Source organism: Barbus barbus (genome assembly GCF_936440315.1).
Source record: "Barbus barbus genome assembly, chromosome: 49".
Lineage (NCBI taxonomy): Eukaryota > Metazoa > Chordata > Actinopteri > Cypriniformes > Cyprinidae > Barbus > Barbus barbus.
Window position 1 is genome coordinate 5204587 of NC_136727.1, and position 15643 is coordinate 5220229.

The 15643-nt window shown below is 35.1% G+C and overlaps 2 protein-coding genes across 3 annotated transcripts; one reads left to right on the plus strand and one right to left on the minus strand.

Moving 5' to 3' along the window:
* Positions 1-1916: 1916 nt before the first annotated feature.
* On the plus strand, positions 1917-3947 carry LOC306867358 (uncharacterized protein). Its single transcript, XM_079412968.1, has 5 exons — positions 1917-1963; positions 2054-2386; positions 2552-2656; positions 2817-2911; positions 3238-3947. Exons 1-5 carry the CDS (start codon positions 1936-1938, stop codon positions 3379-3381), a joined length of 705 nt encoding a protein of 234 aa, XP_079269094.1. The 5' UTR covers positions 1917-1935; the 3' UTR covers positions 3382-3947.
* A 437-nt stretch (positions 3948-4384) lies between these two features.
* Positions 4385-14194, minus strand: LOC306867356 (renin receptor-like). 2 transcript variants are annotated; one of them, XM_079412965.1, is made up of 10 exons: positions 14086-14194; positions 12435-12565; positions 12224-12352; positions 11790-11885; positions 9969-10106; positions 8422-8475; positions 7949-8098; positions 6024-6134; positions 5886-5921; positions 4404-5641 (listed from the first exon to the last, which is right to left on the minus strand). In XM_079412965.1, the coding sequence occupies exons 1-10, from the start codon at positions 14135-14137 to the stop codon at positions 5447-5449; spliced, it is 1092 nt and encodes a 363-aa protein (XP_079269091.1). In that variant the 5' UTR covers positions 14138-14194; the 3' UTR covers positions 4404-5446. The 2 variants fall into 2 exon arrangements, with proteins under 2 accessions (XP_079269092.1, XP_079269091.1); XM_079412966.1 differs by lacking the exon at positions 5886-5921 and having other exon boundaries at positions 4385-5641; positions 14086-14152.
* Between the last annotated feature and the right edge of the window lie 1449 nt (positions 14195-15643).

The window sequence follows — 15643 nt, forward strand, 5'->3', positions numbered from 1 at the left end:
AACCACAGAATGAGGACGGAGCAGCTTTTAGTCTTTAAGTTACTCAGTTTTTATGATTTTAATGATTTTGTCATGGCTGGGTATACTTTTACATTGTTGCATTCTGCAGAATAATCTGAACGATCTGTGTGTTTCCTCACAGGTCTGCTGGTGTGTTTAACCAATAAACTGGTGAATATAGGAGCAAACGTGGCTTTAGACCGTCAGATTGGTGTAAAAGGCATTTATCGAGTTTTCCAGAAACTGACAGATTCTGCTTCGCTGATACCGTGAACTTTCATGGCATATTCTAAAGCATATTGTTTATATGACGATAGATTAAAAGAAAAACATTCATCACTAACTCGGAGCCGTTTATTTATTAGTAATGTAACTGTTGATGAATTAGGAATATATTATTGTGTAAAAACAGGCAACACTCTACAGCTCAGCGTGTGTTAAAATCATCTTGACAAATCAGTCTGACCTGTCGTTATCTATGAATGATCTATACATATAGATTTGTTGTTGTTATTTTTACCATTCTGTAGTTTTCTGGCCCGACCAACAACACTTTTTTCTTATTTTAAAACAAACAAACAAAAAACTACACAAATATAATCAAGTGTAAGTTATACAGTCTAATGGAAATGTATTCTGCTAAATAAAGTTTTTTTGCTTGCTTGTTGCTTTTTTCTTCAAATTTTTTGCCTTCAAATGGTGACAGCGCCCTGTATCATCTGATTTTAGTAGCACACTTTGACGAGGTATACTCAGAGAGATATTCCAGTCCGGAGATTATCAATAAAATTGTTTAGACTACGTTATATTTTGAACAAACGTCATGTGTTTGAGATGTAATACACCAAGTTTTATTTCGAATTACACAAGTTTGGTTCTGAGGATAGGCCTCCTACTATTCTGAGGCTAACCCTTATAGGCTATTGTTTTGTGTCAATTTTTGTCCCAATATATACATTTGTATTATCTCTTTGCTCAAATCTGGTAAAGATATAGGTTTTAGAAATTAAATGTAGCCTAATTTGAGGTGACGTCAAGGCAACTTTGAATCTTTGATTAGCCTGTAGACTAAGTCCAGGCTTAACCTGCAAACATAAACACAAGAAATTTTCAATAATTTATTTTTGTAATTGCACACTTAGCAACTTCTCCAAGAAGAATATGATTCTGAGAAATCAGTCTTGCATCTGTTTTGCTAACGTTATGAAAACTTTCGGCTATTTCTTAATTTTCTCTGGACAGTCAAAATATCCACTGTTTAAAAAAAAATACAAATAAATTCTTGGTTATACAAATGTTAAGGGATTCATTCATTGTATGATTTTGCAAACATCTTTTTAATTTTTTTATAATATATATATATATATATATATAAACCTTAGATGATCCTCCCACTAAGACAACTTCGAATGAATATTCAAAATATTGATAACTTTGCCAGAATGTTCTCTACTATTTGGGTTGTTTTCAGTATCCAGGTTCCAGAGGCCATGTGAAATAGCAATGGTGGATACATGTCTAAAACTCCCACTTGCTAACGTGAAACTAAGTCAGCAAAACCACATACTGGTGCTGTCAGAAAACACCCAGACATGGCTTACAAGTTTGCTCAGAAGTTTAAAAAAAAAACAATCAACTTCAAAACTACATTTAGTTTAGGTGCCAATATAGCAATTTAATTAATCGAAAATAAAACTGATTGGCAGCTGAAATTACTTAGCCAAAACAAACACTTTATCTCATGCACTTTGTCCTTCTTAACTGCTTTAATAACAGTAAACAGTCTGGTCAGTGCAAGGTCAATGTCTATACATCCTCTTTTCGAGGGTATCTGGTGGTTTCCTTCTAATTTTGTTCTGCACATCTGTGGTAGCACTTCCTCTCAGATTCGCATAAGTTAACCATCCTACTGCATATGAGCAAAACAACCTCAGAATGAGGACGGCGCAACTTTTACTCTTCTGTAAGTTACTCAGTGTCATTTCTGTGCGATCTTCACACGACTGAATAGTTTAAGGTTATGTGTTTTACTATATGTGTTTTATCTTCACAGTTCTACTGGTGTGGTGTCAAACTACAGAGTGTTTAACTGATAAACAGGTGAAATTAGGAGAAAATGTGACTTTAGACTGTCAGATTGATGTAAAAGAGATTTATTGGGTTTTCCAGAAACTGTCAGATTCTCCAGTGCTAATACTGCGAACTTTCACAACAGAATCTACGGCATCTCATATACAAGACCAAAGACTGAAAGACAAATATTCATCACTAGCTTCAAGCCGTTTATTTATTAGGAATGTAACTATTGATGAATTAGGAATATATTATTGTGCAAAACTAAACAAAACTCTAAAGTTCAGCAATGGCACCAGACTTCACATCATTGGTAAGTATTTCTTAAACACATTTACAATTGACACAAAAACGTATGAATATATATATATATATATAACTATAAATGATCTAAAATGATTTATTATACGTGTTACTGCAATAAATCATATTTGGCATTAAAAACATAAAACTGATAAGATTTCGTCTACTTAAACAGAATCTGCCAATCAGAAACAACCATGTGAGACAACATTTGAGTTTCACAAGATTGTGACCGTTACATCCATCCTACTGAATTTTGTGCTGATTATTGCAATAATAGGTGAGGTTTCTGAGATACGATCACTTTGAAAGTCCTTTAAATTAAGCTTAGTGCATTCCTTTATGAAAAGTTTCTTTGAAATGTACTCAACTGTTGTTTCACGATCACATTGATTTCATGGTAATATAACTTAACCAAAATATAATGTGCTTTACTTTAGGTCTGTTAATGCTCAAACTTAAGAAGCCAAAAAAAAGTCGACAACAACCCCAGAATGTTGAACCAGAGCAGACCGAGGACTTAAACTCTGTACAGGTAAGAATTTTATTGCTATATGATTCAATTGCCATTTAAGTTCATCATACAGAATGCTTCCAAAATTTACGGGCAACAGCTAAAATGTCTCAAAGTTATTCGATTGTTTCTCTAGTAGCAGATGGTGTTTAGAAACTCATTAGTTGTGAAATGGTGCTGGAGATCATTCTTCAGATTTCACAACTCGTGACGTTTTGCAAAACATCTTAAGCAACTGTAAAACATAACTCTATGGTCTACAAATTCACAAATGTTTTACAAAATCAACCAAATATGTGGTGAAGAGGTTTATAAAGTGGCTAATTACATTGTTATTGTTCTCGTAGTATTCTGAAATCGAGTTGCCCACATATTCCAGAGGAGAAAATCCCATTCGGATAAACGACACTTATGTACTTCTTCAGAGGCCAAAGCCGCATCCTAGATCAACACAAGCAGAAATCATCACATCTTGCAACCTACAAAGTTGATAATAAGGCAGTTTGACACCTTCTGTGGGTGTATCCCTTTTGTTAGGATTAAGTTTTATAAAGGTCAATGTGTTTCCGTCAACTTTTGAATGAAACCATGTTATTTATAAAATACATAATTTGCTACCAAGTACCTCAGAAATGTTAACAGATCAGTCTTGATTAATGTGGTTAGTTTACAGTAAGGTTCAATGCATTAACATTAAATTACAATGGACAATATTTATTAACCCTGGCTAATGTTAATTTATACATAACCAGTTTATGATGAAGTATATTATTTCCGTTTGATTGCATTGTTTCTGTCAGCGATGGAGTTTTAGTTCCTTGCTGCTGTGGCCTCTGGCTTGCTTAGTTGGGGACACTTCATTTCCAGCGATATTGTCGACTTGAGTGCACAGATACTATTTAAACTGAACTGAGTTGGACTTCCTTTATAACTGAAAATTGAGTGTTTACTATTGTTCTTTTGCATTATTGACACACTATTTTCCTATTTGATACTACTGCTTTGACACAATCTGTATTGATAAAAGCACTATATAAATAAAGGTGACTTGACTGTAATTGATTTTATTTTATGTGGTTAACCATGCTGGTTTAGGATGATTTAGCAGGTGCTGGTCTCCCAAGCTGACAAGTACCCAAAACACATCAAAAAACCATCAAACTAGGTCAGAAAACCACTTTTCCCTAGTGAATCAAAGTGCACAGTAATCATGATACAAATTCAAACAAAGTACTAGATGGCAAGAAAAAATGCATGGTCTAGAGATGTATTGTGCAACACTGAGGTTTTGTCATGCTTGTATCATGTGAACAGACTGGTAAAAGTGCTACTTCCTGTTTCTGAAAAAACAACAGCTGTTGTCCATCTGTATTAAGGTCAAAAACGAAAAGATCTAGGGTTCAATATTGTTGCAATGCAATTCTCTTATGCTTCAGAAACGCTATCAGAAAAGGGTTTTAAACTTTCTGAACACATGCACTTGTGACTCATAAGGACTTTAAAACTTGCTTTAAGAGAAGGGTGGATTTTTTACATTTTTTATTATTTGGGTTACACTTACATTTTGTATGATATCACAATGTTTCATAAGAATTAACAACATACACAACCAGAGCCGTAACCACCACAGACACGGAGGAAAACAAGTCCTTTAGGATGTTATGATAACCTTCAGTTAGATTTTTTAGGCTAGTTTTTTTCCTTCTTGACGCCTAACCGCTTTTGTTAAAATTATTGATATGACTCTTGACCAATCAAATCAAAGTAGGCGGGGTTTACTCTTCACAGAAGCAGTAAGATGGAAATATCAAAACATTTAATATTTGACAACTGTTTATGATGTAAATGTTACACGACCGACAGTAATATCCAGCAATGCAAACTACTCGACTTTTTCTCAAATATTACCGTTTGATATCATTTACGTGATTCATGGAATTTCTAACTGAACGTGAAGGTTTGCGTTTTCGCCATATTAGGCATACAAATAAATAATTGTGTGCATATTTCAAAATGTTATTTGCAAATAGTTCAAAATAATTACTTCCCTACTAGAATTAGCTAGATCTACTTTCTTCACCGTTCTATTTCTATATCGACTTTTAAAAAAATGGTTTCCACAATGCTCAATAAATAGTTACGGCCTACAGTCACACTTAAAATGTCTGTTTTTTCAATAATAATGACATTTAATTAAACAAATGTACATGAATGGAGCAATTACACCATATCCAGTATTCAGGAAGAAAGACAGCACAATGAAGTGAACAACAAACTATAAATAGTTAAATTTCAATTCTTTACATCCTAACATCAGATTTTCCTCTTCGGTAGATTCACATTATGCAAATCTACAAGATACAGCAATTAAACGTCACATACTATTTTTTTTCTCCATCTATCAACAGGCATCAATAAATAATCTTTATATCGGTGTTTGATTGCGTCATGAAGGCGAAGCATTTATACAAGCGATTCTGTGGTGCACACATAAAAAATAAAACATTCAAATGCACTCAAATACAAAACACAAGGTGGAATGGGGTGCAGTGGACATCAGTCCATTCGGATCTTCTGATTGGTCATCCTGTAGATGATGCTGTCATATCCGGGATCCATGTTCCAGAGGTTGTACGAGATCACAATGACGGCTAAAGCTAACACGATCATCAGCCACAGGACAATGTTAAAGACCACGGCGTAATCATAGTCGTACTTGTAGGCCAGGTTGTAGAGGCTGCCTTGGTTACTCTGAAACAACCACACGCTAGCGTTACATGTAGGTCAACGTTCAAAAGTAGGTCAGCGAAGGGGGTTTCTACAGTACCGTAACAGTCTTTTTGTTTCGGAACAAACACAGGTTATGGGTTGGAAAGATGAGGGTCGCTAAGACAAAACTATATGCTACTATTCCTAAAAAAAAAATGGATAAAACGCACACTAGAGCTTGCCAACCAGCTACTACAGCCTATGCCATTTATGTTAAATGTCTTACAGAAGTGGTCTTGAAACGATTCTTTCTTCTCGTACCCTGACGAATAAGAATAAGGCTGAAAATGTGGACCTGATCCCAAAAATATTTTTTCTATGTAGAAATGTTTGCTTATAGAAAAGCTTATTGCAATTAACTTACGATCTGAAGAATGGAGCGTGACTTCCTGGTCAGAGGGGCTTCAAACGTCTTCACCGTCACCACTTCTACAACCGCGTTGTTTGCATAGACGTTGGCGACATCGTCTGCGAACTTTGTACATGCACAAACAACCAGATTTTAATGTAAAACTACATTAATGTAAAAGTACTATTCACGTATTTAGTACTACTAGGCCAAAAAACAAACATTTTATATCTGGAACAAAGTACTATACTATAAAGAACTATATGAAAATGTAATTAATGACTAATGAAATTTAGTGAACAATAATGATCTAGAAAGACAGATGCAGATACCTAAAATGCAGATACCTAAATAACCTAAAAGTTGTCGTATTACTGTGCGTTCACACCGCCGCCGGCGAGAGCGTCAAAATTCGCTCTGGCCGCCCTGCCAGCGACGCTGTAGAAAGATTCGTTGACGCTCTGACGATCGAACGCTTGGTCTTGTATTTAAAGGAGCCGCAAAGAAAACAAGCAGGTTGATCTTGTGTAGACTGACCACAAGTAGAGTATAAGTTAACCTCATGAAATATTTTAATTGTGAAAGTAAGAAATTGATCGATGGAAAGAACTTATAGTTACATGTTTGCTAACGAAATAAACCAATAAAAGCCATTTGTGTGGTGTGTTTTTGTGTTCATGGTTTACTAGCCTAGGTCTTGAATTAATATTAACATTGATTTGTGCGCAGCCTACAATCCAAACTGTCCTGGTTGAAGTGTAGCCTAAATGCAATTGGTCAAATCGGTGTTGTTTTGAGCAAATTAATTTCATTTCAGTTGAAAAACAAGCGTTCTAGCGTGAAAATGCTTGGGAACTAATGAGATCGGAACCAAAGTTTACAAGACTACGTTCTCTGGAACCCTCTCAAGCGGAGGACTTCTACATTCCGATTGGTTGCCGCCCAACCGCGTCATAGCTCATTACCATAAAGTTGACCTGACTTCAACTCTCCTCGACGCCCACACAGTCCAAGACGCGCCACTCTCGCCGGAGCTCGCCGCCGGCTCACATTGAAAATGAATGACTTCCGGCCACTTTGACGCTCTCGCCGGCGGCGGTGTGAACGCACAGTTAGGAGTTAAAAGTCAAGCTTTTAAATGTTCTGGCTTAAATTATTTTAACTTGTTACATTAACAGTTTTACACAGTAAAAGTGTGCCATTTTTCAGCTTAAAATAAGTCAAGTAAAGATAATAAAGCATATTTCCTTTTATTGCTTAAATATGCCTTAATGCAAAAATAAATAAATCTTAATTTGTCCCAAGGCTTAATTAAAAAAAAAATAATAATAATAAACTACTAGTCTTCCTCATTTCTAGCAGAACATTTTAGCAACTTGTTCCATATAAATTTTTATAACTTTTGCTTGCAAAAAAAGTGAGAAATTCTGTAATTGTCATAATGTGATAATTTACAATACACTACTATCTATTATACAATACGAACACAATATCATATATTATATTATCTAATATTATACACACGAACACAACAAACTGTATTTACATTAATGTTACACTGTATGTATTTGAAAAAAAACAAAAAAACTAAAACTACAGTAAAATTAATGTACTTTGTTGTATTAGAGACCATTGTGTCAGTAAACAAGAGGCCAGCACAGCAGTGTTATCTTAGTATCACTACAATATATATATGATTTATTAATATTTAGAATTAGTTTTTATTTTTATACTTCCAGTTTGATTTTAATTTGTTTAGTTTAATTTGTTTACCCACTACAAGATGTCACCGCTGTGTTCGGACGTATGTTTTGTAGTTTTAGTTATTTTAGTTCAAGTGAAAGTTTTTTTTTTTCAATTTTATATAAGTTAAAATGTATTTTAAGTAATAGAAAGTTAATGTTTTAGTCAAGTATAATAATGCAGCACAGTCTCCATACCTTCTGCAGAGCAGACGTCAGGATCCTGGTAGCGTCGGCGTACTGAGGAGAGTCTGTGCCATAACGACGGACGATCTCCTCCAACCCCGCAAGCTCTAGAGAGTACAGGTCAGGAGCCGGGTCTTTAGCCAGATGCTTGTGTTTCTGCAACTGTAGCAAACAGAAAGATATACTTCAAAAACATAGAATCGATAGAGTAAATTATCAGTGAAAAAGGACAATTCACTTCCTTTTAAAAAGTTGCCACAGTAATTTCATCTGATTACAGAGATTTATTTTTTTAATTTCCAAAAAAAAAAAGTTTTATGTATTTATGAACTATATGAGACAAACAAGCAGATGCAAACATTAATACATTAAAAATAAAAGATTTTAAACTGAAAAACAAAAATCAAGCTATAAAATCTCGCACGGCTGATTTATAAGTGACAAATTGTCAAGTGTATGATTTCAGAGCAGACAGAGAAACTCACCAGAGCTGAGATGTCATACAGCACCTGAACCTCAGACAGGAACAGAAGATCAGCCTGAAAAACACAGACCACCACAAACACATTAAAACCGGCATCTATAGACCAAAGCCTAGTTTAGGGTGGGGAAAAAAAATCCCAACATGCATCTACCAAACGATGGTTTCTATCTGTAACAACTACTTTCACATGTCAATATTTTCAGCAAGGCAGAGGCCACTTCCTACTATGACCAAAAACTGCTACAAGTCCATGTCTGTATAAAGTGTGTGAATACTGTAAACACTAATAAATAAATGATAGAGATAGATCAATTATTTTTTGTAAGAGATCTATTTTTGTCTTTTTTTTTTACTTTAGTATAGGACAGTGTTGAAGTGACAGGAAGCGAAGTGGGAAAGAGAGAGGGGTTGCAGGATCGGGAAAGGTCCTTGAGCCAGGATTTGAACTCGAGACACCCGTAGCGCAACAACGCTATATGTCGGCACGCTTTAATTTAAATTTTTAATTAGTTATCTATGGATAAAGTAGATCTCAACTAGGAATGTGCAACACCGATCGAGTACTCAGCCGTGACAGTGATGATCGATCATGAAAACGATAGTGTAAAAATTTTTTTTTTTTTTTTCCTGATTGGTTATAGCAGCACTTTGGGCGGCTTCCTGTCTGCAGTCCAAAGTATAGACGGGAGAAGAGAGAGAAGCATGGCTTCGAAGTCACATAGTGATAGTTACATATATCTGATTAATCTAATACAGGATGCATTGATATATTAACATTTATTAGCATGCTGAATGTGCTGCATATTACCAGTGTTTCATTTCATACTCAAATGCATTGCCCGATACTGATGGAGTTATTTGAGTCATATTGCTTTTAGAGGTTTCTTTTTTTTTTTTATAATAATGCTTTTTCGTCATATTTGTTCAATAGTAGGCATATTTCAATTAAAACTGTTTTCGTACTTCATATGGCTTCAAAAATGCGCAGGCGATTTCAGGAATAACTCGATAATGTAGATGAAAATGTAGCACAAATCTGCCATATGCATAAAATTATAATGAGAACTTTATATACATCTAGCCTATAGTAAATTCTGTCCTTGTCCGTTATGAAAGCGCATCACAGCGGGAGCTTGCCCTCTCTCTCTATAACGCATAACTGAAGGTTCACTGGCATCTGCATCCTTTTGTGCAGATACAAGTCATAATGTTATGTCTGTTATATATCCAAGATATCGGATTAATTTCACAGAATGGGTCATAGAACGGGCTTCACTCTTCAGCCATTCCTTTTTAGATACCTATTTTTAATAACATTGCTGCATCATAATCATAATCTAATAGTATTCTACTCATGTGTTCATGTTTTCATAGACAAGTTTGTCATATTTTAAACATAATACATTTTATACACCGTTTATACATTCATTTTCATAACAATCTTCAGATATTTTCCATCCCCCGCACACGTTTTTGAAATGTATCGATGATCGAAATGAGAAATCGCCAAAAATGCCCATCCCTAATCTCAACATCTTGAGTATTCACCTCGTTATTACGGCTGAGCGAGATGAGAGGAAGGGACGTGAGGACAGATCCGTCCTGGGACAAACGTGCACGGATCTGTTGCAGAGTCACGGGCAGGTCCTCAAAAACAGTGTTGGCCATTCCCATCATATACAGCCTCTGAAACACACAATCAACACATTTCTTAATATTAGATGCATATTAAATGAACGTTCTGGGTTTAATACATGTTCCATTAAACATCATCTATGACTTTGTGAGAATTTCCCCAAAAAACAAACAATTTAAACTTAAAAAAAAAAGTATTTACTTCACTAATTATAAACATAATTTAAACTATTTTTGAATTAATATAGTAACAAAGTAAATTTTTTATTTTTACGACAATTTAAAAAAAAGACAACACAAATAAGAACAATAATTTAAAATAGACAACTTATATATATATATATACTGTATATACAAATAAAAATAACCTACAAACTTTTAACTTAACACTGGATAAAAATGCTAATTTTCCAGTAGGGCAGGGAATCGCAGGGTACCTCACCACACGATATAATCACGATACATGGCTCACGATAACGATATCATCACGATTCTGCAATCATCGATATATTGCTAGACAATCATAATGATACATCACGATATCTGTCTATGAAAACAAAATGCCTGTGAAAAGGTTAAGTGCAAATTTTCTCTCTTTATTCAAGTACAAACTGTTTGAAAACAGCAAAAAAAAAAAAAGTTCTGCAAATCATTTTTAACATGTTAAGTAAATTAATCATTTTAATCTTGGACTTCTTAAAAGCTTACACTTTTCTCTGTGTGTAAAGTAAACCAACACATTTAACTGTTTATCAACTTGACGCACTGGCAGTGCTCTCTCTAACACATACAGTGAGGGAAATCCACCTGCGATTCGAGCGGAGAGGCTACTCTCGGACTGAATGTGTGCTCTGATAGCTGTTCTGGCACTTCCGGGGCAGTTTTTTTAGTTCTCATCTCCATAAACATATATAATATAGCAGTAGAGCTAATACAGTGGCTGGAAATCTGTTTATCCTTCGGTTCCTCGTGCTTCACCATCTTCATAGAGAACGTGGTTCATGGTTGCTCAGAGTGCTTTGGAAAGAAGCTGGAAATGGTGCGACCGCGATTTCCATGCATTTTTAGACGCTGGAAGCAGGGAAATTTATTTGGAGCGCCTTATTGTATTAATGAAAATATCGATTTTTGGCACCAGATATCGATTCTCGTATCACATGGAGAAGGATCGATATATATCACCATATCGATTTATTGTCCAACCCCTATTTTCCAGTATTAAAAACAAGTCAGTCCAATTAAGTCAGTCCAATTAAGTCGGGGGGAAGTCGTGGCCTAATGGTTAGAGAGTCGGACTCGTAATCCAAAGGTTGCGGGTTCGATTCTCCGGCCGGCAGGAATTGTAGGTGGGGGGAGTGAATGTCCAGCGCTCTCTCCACCCTCAATACCACGACTGAGGTGCCCTTGAGCAAGGCACCGAACCCCCAACTGCTCCCCGGGCGCTGCAGCATAAAATGGCTGCCCACTGCTCCGGGTGTGTGTTCACGGTGTGTGTGTGTTCACTGCTGTGTGTGTGCACGTTGGATGGGTTAAATGCAGAGCACGAATTCCGAGTATGGGTCACCATACTTGGCTGAATGTCACTTCACTTAAATATTCTTTACAGTAGGTCTCATTTGAACTTTTACAGCATCAGATTTTAAGTATCTCACGACCATCTTTATCTGCAGAGCACTTTGCATGTTTGCAGGCATCACTTATGTGGTTAGGGAGTCATAATGTGCCAGATCATACCTCTTCACTGGGGGCGAGCTGCAAGACCACAGGGGTGCTGTCAGCAAACAGAGTGTGCACTGTGTTTGCCACACTATCCAGAGTGAACGGAACCGGCTGAAACCAGACAGACAGAGACAGATAGACAGTCAAAGTAGTTTCATCAGTCTCATGATTCAAGATAAGGGAAGTCTAGCAGGGAAACTACACGGCTACTCAATCCTGAAACATCCTCATTTTCTGAAACTTACAAATTAGCTGTTGAATTTTGTTTTTTTCGGTTTTCAGGGTCAACAGGAATTTAAGTTTACTCATTCATTTAAAGGTTAAAGTGACAACCTACACATTGAATCAAAGACATAAAAGCAAGAAAGAATCAGAGACAAAGACCAGCTTTTGCATTCATGCACCACAGAACCTAAAATAACTCATGCACATGACAATGTATCACTCACATTTTCGAGAGGATAGGAGGAAATGTTTTTCGCAAAGTCGAGGGTGTCCAAGCCACGCACGACAATCAGAGCGTTTGCACGCGGGCGTTGGAACAGTGAACCGGCAGCCAGGCCTGGCCAATCAAGATCCTGCAAACAAAACCACAAGCTTACTACAGCGTTTACATGAAGACATCACACATGCCGTTACACGATTAAATAGATGTTATACCTCACGGATGGAGAAGCCCATGGTCAGGGAGACTAAATCAGGGACCTTTTCTCCTGATATGGGCCATTGTCCATCCTGGAATGTCACATATGACGGGCTGCGCAGAACAGTCAAACGGTCGCCCAAAACACCTGATGGGAAAATAGCACAAAAAATAATGCTGATATATATTCGCACAATCTTTCTTTGCAATAAATGACACTTTCTTTAATATTTCGAAGTCTAATGCGATGACATTCAGACATTAAGGTCTTTCGAAAGGTTTACAAAAAAACAGTATAAAACATGTAGATTAAATAACAATAAAAATAGGATTTAACTAAATAAATACTAATATATATATATATATATATATATATATATATATATATATATATATATATATATGTGTGTGTGTGTGTGTGTGTGTGTGTGTGTGTGTGTGTGTGTGTATATATCTATATACTCATACACACACATGTTGGTTTTTGTGGTTTATGGGGACTCTCCATAGGCATAATGGTTTTTATACTGAACAAACTGTGTGTGCTATTGCCCTACACCAACCCTACACCTAAACTTAGCCCTCACAGGAGACTTTGTGCATTTTTAGATTTTCAAAAAAACACCATTTAGTATGTTATTTAAGCCTTTTGAATTACGGGGACATAGGCAGTGTCCTCATAAACCACCTTCATATTGTAATACCTCTGTCATACCCATGTCATTATACAAATGTGTGTCCTCAATGAACCACATAAACATACATATATGTGTGTGTGTGTGTATATTATATATATATATATATATATATATATATATATATATATATATATATATATATGTGTGTGTGTATAAACACATGTGTATGTGTGTGTATATATATATATGTGTGTGTGTGTGTGTGTGTGTGTGCGTGCGTATATATGGTAAGTTGACATATAAATGTGTCCTATAGTAGAAAATGTAAAAAAAACAACAACTAACATCGAAGATAAACTGCTCTCGTGCTATTTGTAACTAAGAATGAAGATACATTTTTCTCATATTATTTGTATGTTGTTGTTTTTTTACACATTAACTGTACCATCTTATAGTAGAGCAGTAAAAAAGCAAAATAATGTAACGCAACTGAAACTAAATATTTTCCAAATAATATCGTATATTTATAATATTAATAATTCTATGATAATTTTTAAGTAGCCTACATAAAACATATAACTGCCGTCCAAATTTTAAGTCGTACGAAAATGATTATTTCGGCCTCAAAAGATAGAAAAGCCCTTTCCTAACACAATGCCCAGTTTAAAAATCATAATAATACTATCATAACCATAAAACTGATCAATGTGGGATTTTTTTAAATGAACCATGACTGTCACATGACTTGCTAGGTCTTCCTCATTCACCATCAACAATTAATAACAAAACCGTTTGTATTTCACAGCATAAAGCAACATAAACACAACATCGTAGCAAATCCACGAAGTAATCGGACTGAAGTAAATTAACTGTATAAACGAGAGAAACCGGATCGATCAGCATGACTGAGGATTATTGCATCTCACTGCAGTGCAGTCACCATTATTTCATTAAACAACCGCTAAAAACACACCGACCCGGCAAAATAAAACCACGTACATCTAAAAGATAAAGTATAACGTCAATTTACCTGATAAAAGGCTTAAAAGCGCAAACACCGTGTTGATAATTGTTCGATTCATCTCGGCAGGATTTTTCTGTTGGACTGGCTTCCTCGCTAACCGGTCACGTGACACGGGCCTACTGCCTGACGTCGTGCGTCATGACGTCACTGTAACGCTTCGGCTTTGACTGCGGGACTTTTATACTTCATTTAATAATCTTAATTAAAATAAATGTTCGATAATGTAAATTTGCTAGCTAAAATAGTTCCATAATGCTATTAAGTGAAATCATTAACGCCCAAAAAAAAAACCTTCTGAGAAATAATAAATCAGTGAAGTGAACCATATCTATCTATCTATCTATCTATCTATCTATCTATCTATCTATCTATCTATCTATCTATCTATCTATCTATCTATCTATCTATCTATCTATCTATCTATCTATCTATCTATCTATCTATCCAGCAGGACATGTGACATGCAGTATATCTGTGAGGATTTTAGTCATCATGAGCAACTGGTTAGTCTTAAGCATTTAGTCTGTGTGACTTCATTTTTACCCTTCTTTTATCTTTAAACATGATTTAATAGCCTTTTCATAGCCTTTTAAGTTTTATTATTTGGGTCATTCTTCATTTGTGGTGGCAAGTGGTGTCCCTCTTCTTAAATTACAACAATTCAAATTACATTTTTTTTTGTTTTAAAATACATATTTAATTGAGTTTTAGAGATTGCATTTGTAACAAAATATGGATGTTTCCACCAATGTAATTGCAACAATATAACAATTTTAACACAAATAAAGTGGTTATATTCTTAACATAGATTTTATTTAACATCAACAATTTTATTAAATAGTTTTAAAAAAATACATATTTTGTTATATTTAAGAAAAAAATGTGTCCCCCAAATTCATGTCTGTGGTGTCACTGCAGGTGCTGGTTGATCTGAGGAGTGCATGGGGAGCATTTCTTATTCATTTTCTTAAAGTTAGCTAAACCCCTGGCAATTTCATGTGTCACACTTTATTAGTGTCTGGTGTTATGTTGATAATGTGCAGATCTGACATATTTTAATCCAAATTTTGATAAATACATATTTATTAATATTTCCAAAATGTCCCCTGATGTTGAAATCATCATGATGGCAGCCTCCGTTTTAGAAAATTTTAGGCCGATTTGTCTGTGGTGTTTCTGTCTTTCCTGGTAACACCATAGAGCCTATACACTGTACGAAAAAAAAAAAAACAAAAAAAAAACTTTTTTTTTGAGCAGATTTTTGAGTTTTCTCAACTTCTTGTTTTAAGTTTATACAACAACAAGTTGATACATTTCCTAAAAAAATAAGTTGAGAGAGCTCAAAAATCTGCTGAAGCTGGTTTCCTTAAAATGTTAAGTTGGTTCAACTTTTTTTTCTTTTTTGTTTATGAATAAAACATATATATAAAGTCTGTGGTGTTACTTCAAAATGACATAAGTGGCTGTCACCAGTGTTTGATTGAAATTATTTAAAAATCTAAATGTTCTTAAGCTTTCATTTTAATGGATATAGCATATTAAACTAATTTGAAATGCATAGCAA